Source organism: Dipteris shenzhenensis, chromosome 23 (assembly GCF_047967505.1).
Source record: "Dipteris shenzhenensis isolate YYH24624 ecotype China chromosome 23, Dip_SZ_1.0, whole genome shotgun sequence".
NCBI lineage: Eukaryota > Viridiplantae > Streptophyta > Polypodiopsida > Gleicheniales > Dipteridaceae > Dipteris > Dipteris shenzhenensis.
The window spans coordinates 49,525,746-49,535,627 of record NC_141618.1 but is presented as its reverse complement, the minus strand read 5'-3'; the positions used below and the strand labels follow the sequence as shown (position 1 = coordinate 49,535,627).

At 42.1% G+C, this 9,882-nt stretch overlaps 1 protein-coding gene across 1 annotated transcript; it reads left to right on the top strand.

The window, feature by feature from the left end:
• The first annotated feature begins 328 nt into the window (after positions 1–328).
• LOC147887486 (serine/threonine-protein kinase UCNL-like) lies at positions 329–2,758 on the top strand. The gene is made up of 3 exons (XM_087394620.1): positions 329–1,165; positions 1,281–2,285; positions 2,351–2,758. Exons 1-2 carry the CDS (start codon positions 726–728, stop codon positions 2,281–2,283), a joined length of 1,443 nt encoding a protein of 480 aa, XP_087250746.1. The 5' UTR covers positions 329–725; the 3' UTR covers positions 2,284–2,285; positions 2,351–2,758.
• The last annotated feature ends 7,124 nt before the right edge of the window (positions 2,759–9,882 follow it).

Sequence of the window (9,882 nt, the reverse complement as noted above, 5' to 3'; positions counted from 1 at the left end):
TAAGGTCGGAAAAGAAGCTTCGGGCTGGTAGATCATCGTTCTCAGCATCTACACTTTTACGTGACTTGCAGCAGAGAGAATCGATTATATTCACTCTTGTCAACCACGCATCGAAGCTTCGAAGTTGAACCGCACTTATTTTGTCTTCTGTTGCAGTTATATTATCTACGTACGTAGATGATACGTCAAACGATCAGTCCTTTGTTGCGGCGCCTTGGGTGGCACGTTGTTGTATCTCCACCACCACGTCCACGGACGACCACCCTCCTCCTTTCTGCAATAATTTCTGCTGCATACGCACAAGTCAATCTCGTTGTTGGCATTTTGTTACACAAATTTTTGCAGCTCCGATCCATCCTCTCAGCCCTCCATCCTCCCTATGCTTGTGAATTTCCTCCATTGCTTCCCTTCCCAAGCACCCATTTAGCAACTTGGACAAGGCTCACCCTCCCTGCCTCCCTTCCTACACCGGCTTCCCATTCGCCCAATGCTTCTGTTTCCCCACGGCCCTTCTCTATCTGTGCGCCCTTTGCCTTTCCTGCCCCCTTCCCCGTCCTCCCTTCCTCGTAATGCGGATCGCTGGTATTTGAACCCCCTCTTCTTAAGCTCTTTCTCCTCGCTAGATGCATTTCGGGTTTGCAGTCCATCTCTCGCACGCCGCTCCATCTAGCAGATGTAAGCCGTTCGTTCAATACTAGAGTCCTCCGACTCCTCCGCCCTTGAGAATGGCTCCCGCAGAAATGACTCCCCAGTTCGATCCGCACGCTCGAACATCTGATACTGCGGAGAAACTGCCTAAGACTATTGAGTCTCCAAAACGCCTCCTCATTTTGGAGGACCTTTGTGCCGATGACTTCGTCCCCATCAAAACTTTGGGTCAAGGATCCATGGGGACTGTCCTCCTAGCTGTTCATCGAGACTCCAAGAGCCCTTTCGCCCTCAAAGCAATGAGCAAGGAAGTTATGCTGAGGCGTAGTTCGCTTCGCAGAGCTGAGAACGAAATCCACGTTCTTGAGAACTTGCAACATCCCTTCCTGCCGACACTGCATTCTCATTTTGAGTCTACTAGTTACAAATTTCTGGTTTTGGATTACTGCTCCGGAGGCGATTTGAATATCCTTAGATACAGACAGCCAGAGAAGAGATTCTCAGAAGCAGCTATCAGGTAAGCATCGATCACGCCCTTGATCAATCTTTCATCACCTGACTTTTCCCTGCAAGCCGTGTCGGTCCACCTTTAAATTTCTGATTTTGTATCACGATGGCGGCTTCCTTCTCAGGTTTTATGGAGCGGAATTGGTATTGGCTTTGGAATACCTCCACGGACTGGGAATCGTCTACAGAGATCTCAAGCCTGAGAATGTCTTGATCTCTGATAGCGGTCATGTTGTGCTGACAGATTTTGACTTGTCTCTAAGGAGATCGCCACAAACGAGGACCCATGCGGAATTGCCTGCAGAAGCAAGCCATGAGGTCGTTAAGCACAGCCACAGGCCGAGTCTTCTGCTATCCTGCTTCGGTGAAAAGTTTGCACCAGAAGCTGCCGCAATCTCCTGCATGCCGTTTGCCATTGCTCATTCACGAAATGCGCGAGCAATGAAGGACCAGACTGGAACATTGCCTTCTCTAGGCTTCTCTACGCATGGCGCAAAGGATGGAAACAAGACTGCTCCGATTGGTGGAACTGCGAAGTATTTCGTTGGTACTGAGGAATACGTAGCGCCAGAAATTTTGCTAGGTACAGGTCATGATTTTGCAGTGGACTGGTGGTCTCTTGGAATTCTTCTATACGAGTTGTTGTACGGCAAATCGCCGTTCAAAGGTTTAAATAGGAAGACAACTTTCTCCAACATCTTGCACACGGAACCAGTCCTTTCGGGGCCCTGGAGTCCTCTTCAGGATTTGATTCGGAAATTGCTGGCAAAAGAGCCCAGCAGGAGGCTTGGGTTTTCAAGAGGAGCGGTCGAGCTAAAGGAACACGTCTTCTTCAAGGGAGTGCAGTGGGATAGCTTACAACATGTTGCAAGGACTCCGATTGTGCCAGAGTCAATGGGTACGCAGGAGATGATGCACAAGGGCAATCAGGTGAACGTCGATGTGGAGACGTATTTGGCAAAGGTGGAGTCTCGGCTAAAAGAGGCCAATTCAAGAAGCAGGAGCGTGGATAGGTCGTCGGACGAGGAAACCATAGACAGCGATTTTGACGATTCTTTTCCTGCGGGGAGAAGCAGCCGGAGTGATGAGAGGTCGAGGAGCATGAAGGAGAGGACGAAGGACGCTTGAAGGTTCGCTTGCAGGCTGCAACAGCAAGATGGGTTCACAAATTCAAAGCTACCATGATCTGCAACAGCGAGATGGGTTCGCAAATTCTAAGCTACCATGATTCTCGCATGCTTGAGAAGCATAGAGAGACAAGTGTGAACTACCCAGATTGTTCTTGTGAAGATGACCATTTCTTTGCTGTCTCCGTGTCTTCATACCTGGACTTCATGCAGGAGGATGGGCTCAAGATGATGGAGTTTTCAAGTTACCTTCTCCCTTGAGGCTTGAATTCTTTGCCCATTTTGTTTCCTCTTCATCATGCACGTTGGAATCTTCTTCAACTTTCCTCCTCTTCGCCTGGGCACGGATGAAAAATATTAAAAGTCTAAGAGGAAGAATTAAGTGGAGCCCAAGTGGCATTCGATATCTTCGGGTGTAAACTTCATGGTGTAGGTGTCTCTATGTGCTCCATCGCTTCCTTACCAAGAATTAATATACTCGCCTTGGTCTTTCCAAGGAAGATTTCTTATCCCCAACCATAAAGGCATGATTCTTCATGAGATGAAAATGAATTTTTGATAGACATGTTGAAAGGCAATTCATACTTTAAACAAAATTCTTTTCAATTTATAAATATATTTTATGATTAAATGCAAAGACTATGAAAATTTAATACTTTAGGTGAGGGGAATTTGAAAATTGGGGAGAACTAAAAATTCTACATAGCATATTAGATTACAAATATTTGAAATGTCTATGTAAAAACTTAGGAAAAATTAGTATGTGGGATGTGTAAGATTAAGTAGTTTATTAAATCTTGTTATACATATTCAAAAAAAGGACTAGATGAATAACAAAAGAAGTGTGATTGAAATCCACTACACCATGGCGCCACGCTTGGGAATCTGTGAAGCTCCATTGAGATAGGCCCTCAGCTGTGATAGGTGATGGGACAAGTAATCTTGACATGCAATCTTCAGTTCTTGGAGTGGCAATGACTAACATGCATTTACGCGATGGGTAAGCGATCCACCTTCATCAGATCTCATGCTGGGAATTGGGATCATATGAATAAGGTTTTATGTTTTATTTATAAATCGCAATATTAGAATGCTTTAAAAAATTTTTCAAATTGAATCCCGGTAGCATTACATACATCTCTTTCTCTCTCTCTCCCTCTCTCTATAATGAGAACACAATGATACAAAACAAAGTATTAAGGCCTCCAACTAAATATGAAAATCAAAATGGTACGCCCAACACTTAATAAGAACAAAAGAAAAGGAATTATTTGTTGTTCTTTCTTCGATCAACGATTGGTATAGATCTAGATAAGAGTAGACTAGATCGCCATAGAGGGGACGCTTTGAATTTCCCCAAGTTGCCAATATAAGCCATGCTCAAAATTCTCGACTAGTACCTACTCGGAGTCAGTCCATATGCTCACATACGGTTTCACATCATCACATTACCTGAAACTTGATGATCATCAGTTCAGTGAGCTGACTTCAGAGTGTACAGAGGCATTGCAGATTGTTTTAGTGGGTAGATAGCATTTGATTTCACACACACATGCCACCATTGTAAAGCCTACACGACTATTTCATAGCATTGTGCACATCATTTCAGCCTTGTAAAGCCTCTTGGCTATTCCCAGCATCATTGCCACAAGCCTTGTAATACAAATCAGATTTTATATATTGCAGTTTTATCTTTACTGATGGTTTAGAGATTTCACTTGGCACAATCAGTGTATTTGCAGTTGATTCATACAAAGATTTTCACAACACTTTTGAGTACATTTCTTGCACCATGTCTATGACTAGCAACCTCAATCTGGAGGCATCTGCTAAGTTAGACAACTCCAATTACGGTACATGAAAATACCGAATGGAGACCATTCTTGTACTTCACACCTAGACCATTGGACAATCCAACCAATGGTAGCTCTACACCTATTGTCACAGCACCAGCAATGGGATCTACAATGGGATCAATAGCTACACAAGCAATTTTTGAACCAGTAGTAGATCCTGGCATTGCCCGAGCTCAGGCAGAATGGGAATAGAAAGACAAGTATGCCTATCATCTAATTAAGCAGAATGTGCAAGATGTCATGCTAGGACAGCTCAACACAGTCAAGACATTGAAAGAGGCATGGGATATGTTCGCAGCTCTCTACGAGTCCAAGAACACATCCAGGATTCTCACACTGAGAAACCAGATCAACCAGAGTTTCCGCAACAGCAGTGAAACCGGTCATGCTTATGTACTCCAAATAAAAGACTACAACAATCAACTTGCAGTAGCAGGAGAGACTATGAACCCCACAAAAATGGTTCAAGTAATCCTAAATGGACTAGGAGAGGGATACGAGAATCTAGTCGATAATATTGCCATTCAACAACAAATTCCAACATTGGAAGAACTTCAGTCAGTCCTACTTGGTGAAGAACTCAGGATGCAAGCCATTCAAGCACAAAAAGGTCATTCTAATGATTAGGCATTCATAGCTTGAGACAAAAGTAGAGGTAGAGGTAGAGGTAGAGGTAGATCATACTAGAGAAGTGGTCATCATGAGCAACAAAGTCAAAGTCAGCATCAACATCAGCATCAACATTAGCATCATCCTCAACAGCATCAGAATTAGTGAAGAGGAAATCATTCCAATCGAGGAAGATTTCAAGGACGAGGGAATGCATCCACCAATGTGTCAAACATCTAGTGCAATTACTATCACAAGTTTGGACATTATGAAAGAGATTGCTGCAAGAAGCAGTACGACCAAGGCGATCAATCCAGCAGTAGTAATCGAGGAAATTTTCACGACAGAGGAAATCATCGTGGTGGACATTCTAGTCATAGTCATTTTGCAAATGAACATGGGAATATATTTCTTGCAAGCGAGGAAATGCAATAGACTAATACAGTGTACCTAGACAGTGTACCTAGACACTAATAATCCCAGAGAGGATTTCAGCTATCAAGTCGACAAGTGGAACAAGATCCTTGGTGTATCAACAGTGGTGCATCATCTCACATAATAAATCATTAGGAATGGTTCACAAAAATGAACCCATTAGAAGGTCAGAAAAATGTCATCTACACAGCAGATAATACACTGAATCCAGTTCAAGGGATAGGTGTTATCCCTATGAACAATTTCACTGGTACGAAAGGATTGGTGAAAGATAACATAGAAGCTTAGCAAGAACCTTTTGTCAATAGGTCAAATGACGGAACACAATTATCGAGTCATCTTTGATGGAGATGAATGCACTATCAGAGACAAATCCAGAAGATGTCAGCTAGTAGCAAAAGGTGTCAAGGAAGGACGCTTGTACATAATGCTAGCTATACTACCAGTTAAGCATGCCATGCCAGCTCAACCACAACAGATGCCACTATCAGCAAAATGGCACAAGAGATATGGTCATGTTAACTTCAAGTACTTGCTAGATCTCAGGAATCAGAATATGGCAATTGGAATTCCGAAGCTATAGTTTCTTGGAAAAGTTTGCAAAGCATGCTGCTTCGGCAAACTGAAGCGAACCAACTTTGTCTCAGAAGTACCTCTCATGCATGAGGTGTTCTTGATTTGATTGATACAGATGTATGGGGTTATGCCTAGACCTGCAGCATCAATGGTTCACTTTACTACTTGACTTTCATCGATGACTACAGCAGATATTTTTGAGTCTACTTTTTGAAAGAGAAATTTGAAGTCTTTTCCAAATTTCAAGAATTCAAAGCCATGGTAGAAAACCAGATAGGCAGAAAGATCAAAGTCATGAGATCAGATAGAGAAGGTGAATACATGTCTTCAACATTCATGAACTTTTGCAGAAGTCACGACATTTAGAGAGTGCAAATACTCCTTAGTAGAATGCAAGAGTTGAAAAGAAGAATGGGACTTTAGTAGACAATGCTAGAGTAATGCTTAGCAAGAAGCATCTTCCGAATTAGTATTGGCCAGAAGCAATAGCCACGGCAAACTTTTTGCTTAATCGGCTTCCTACCAAACCAATATAGGGTATGACTCCTTATGAAGCATTCACTAGACATAAGCCACATATTGGGCATCTCCGCATATTTGGTTGCATAGCATATGCCCACATACATGATGATCATAGCAGGAAATTGGATGCGAAGTCATGCAAATGCATCATGGTTGGCTACAGTGAAGAAAGCGAAGCATACAAATTGTACGATCCCATCAACCACAAGGTCATTATCTCTGGAGATGTAATCTTTGATGAAGAATCAGAATGGAAAACCTCACCTACATAGGGGATAGAAGCATCAACTTCACAGTCATCTACAGAACAAGTTGATGAAGAAGAGCAAGAATTGCCAGAAACACCCCAAGGAGAGCCACAGCAGCTCAGATGGTCTACTAGGGAAAGCAGACCTCTAGCCAGATTGACATATGCTTAGAAAGGCAAAGCAATTCAGGTAGAAACCACCAACTATGCTCTTATGACTACCATCATGGCTACAGAAGAGCCAGTGTACTTCAAAGATGCAGTAGACAAGCCAGAATGGCAAACTACTATGAATGAAGAAATGGATGCTTTGTATAAGAATAATACTTGGGAATTATGCGACCTTCCACCAGGAAAGAAGGCCATAGCAAACAAATGGGTATACAAAGTGAAGTACAATTCAGATGGTAGTATTCAAAGATACAAAGCTAGACTAGTTGCAAAAGGATTTGCATAGCAATATGGTCAGGACTATGATGACACTTATGCTCTAGTAGCAAAGATGGACTCCATACGGTTCTTGATATCACTAGTGACACTCAGCAGATGAAATGTGTATCAGCTCAATGTCAAGAATGCATTTCTCAATGGTTATCTAGACAAGGAAGTCTACATGCAACAACTAGCAGGTTATGTTGAACCAAGAAAGGAGAATAAGGTTTGCCATCTCAAGAAGAGTCAGATTACTTTGATGAGTCAAAGCCAACAACAATATAGTGTGACAATCAATCAGGTCAAGCATTGGCTAAGAATCTAGTATATCACTCTAGGACAAAGCACATTGATGCAGAGAGCACTTACCAAACCACTCGGTAAAGAGCTATTCGAGAAACACTGACTAGCTTTTGGTTTGACCCAGAGGAAGGACATTCCCATTAAAGGGGTGTGATGGAATGTAATGCTTAGTCCTTCTTTGATTCCCCAGAATCATCATCTTGAGGGAAGGCCTACTTCATGATGTTGATATTGAGGGAAGGTGTTGAGAGTTCACGCTCAACATCATGTAATCACGTGTGCATAGCACCATCATGTGATCATATGTGCATAGCACTAACCCAATAGAGTGCTTTAAAGGAAAGGGTTAGATCCCCTAACCCTAACCCTAACCCTAAATGGGTTTGTATATATTCTATTTTTTCAACTAAATCGAGTGTACAGTTAGTCATTTTGTGGTGTGCTCTCTAGCCGTGCGCTCTCTCCTCATCTCCACTCTTCTCCTCTCCCCTCTTCATATTTTGTCATCACATACATTATGTTGAACAAATACCTTGACATCATTTGATGATTGTACATGCGAGAAAGCCACATACAATTTCCTGTGACTAAACACTAGTGTTGCCAAGTATAATCCTAGAACAAACATTGTTTGACCCTATGATTTGTTTATGGTCATGCCAAATGCTAGTCGAACTAGAAATTGCCTCCTCGTCATCTCATAGGGAAGCTACAAATTACTTGGAATAAAGACCCTGTGCCCGATATTAGTTGGACCAGTAATAATCTCTGCCTCTAGCACCTTTGTGTCAAACTCTTTGCATATTAATAGAGTCCCATTGCACAAACCCTTTCTTTCGAAGATTCAGATTATGCAACAACATGATTGGGGCATTCCTTTTCAAAACTAGCCTATGAGATGAATATCCACCTCCAAGATCAAGATTGTTCAGGTACTCCGTTGCATGTAAAAATGAGTCGATACTTGAATCATTTACTGAATCTCCCAAATACTCTTTGCCATCCCTAGCCATCGCATTCAATGCAGTGGTATTGAGTGCATCAACGTCAATGTTTTGAGGTGCCAGAATAGCTTGCTCTCAAAAATATGCTGCATAGTCCACAATGCTTGAAAGGCTTCTATAAACCCAATTAATCAAGCCGTCCATGGACTTTGTCTCTGAATGCACATTTTTGGAATTACAACCTCATTTTCTTGCATTCCTCTGTTTGTTTCATTGCCAATGTCTAGGACCCACTATACCACTAGCAACACCTATCTAAAATCTCCCCCCAACAGCACCACCTTTCCACCAAAAAGTTTGTCACTTGACATGATATCTTGCAACGTCTAGTGCAATGCTTCAAATGCATAGGAATGAGTCATAGGTGCCTCGTCCCATATTATTATCTTGGCTACCTTCAAGAAATCAACAAGGTGGCTATTAACCCTTATATTGCATATGCTAGTGGCATGCAGATCCAATGGTATCTTGAAGCGTGAGTGTGCTGTCCTGCCATTTGCCAATAGCAATGTTGCAATGCCAGAAGACGCGCATGCTAAAGCAATGTGTCCCTCACCACGCAGCCAAGAGAGCAAACAATTATAGAGAAAAGTCTTTCCAGATCCTCTTGGGCCATCAAGAAAAACACCCCACACGCATCTGCATATACTACTGCCAAAATTTATTCAAGGACAGCCCATTGACAATTATTTATAGTTATTTCCATAGGTTGAATGATTTGCACATGTTGCCCAGCATCGAATATTCTTGGGACTCTTACAGTAAACCGTTTACGACGACTGAGAAAGATGATATGTCCACCATAGGCAACCCATCAAAATCTAATAACCTTTGTGCAGGCTACATAAGATTGTGCTCCAAATGCAATAGGATAGATCTCCTTTATTGCCATTGCCCGACGATCAATCATATTATCCATAGTTGATTCAAATGCATGGAAAGATTCATTTAAAAGTGCCGAAGAATTTTTTTCCCACAAAAGGCCAAGAGATGCAGGCTCACAAAAGACCAAGATTGTAATGAACAAGGTAATATCTCCATTGTGCACTATTTTGATCGAACGTAGCCTCTTGCCATTAGGAAAAAAGGGAGCTCATTTTGGGGCCTTTTGGCCAAAATGAAAAATAGCTTCAACCAATGGCCATAGAGCCAACTTAGCATGGGGAAATTATAAAAAATTTGAACTATATCTGGATTGTTAGAGCAAGAAAGAATATTTTATTCATGTACAACTATCGATAATAGATAAAAAATTTGGTCGAGCTATTGACACGATTCTACTACCTGACAATGTCTCATTCAAAATACATCACCAACTCAAATGTGCTTTCCCCCCAAACTACTCTCTCCTCCCAAATTACTCTTTCTGCTCTCTCTCTCTCTCTCTCTCTCTCTCTCTCTCCCTCTTTCTCTCTCTCTCGGTTGCCTCCTTGTATACATTCCTTCAACCTGTAGATTGGGTTTCTTTTCGTGAGTTTTGGGTGGCGACGGCAAACCAAAACTTGAAGTACCTCTAGGACCAAGGTACAAGAGCGAGCTCTTTTCTTTGTCAATATCTCTCTTTGAATCTAATCTATGCTTGTGCAAAGCTGTGTGTTTATCAAAATGTTGTAGAC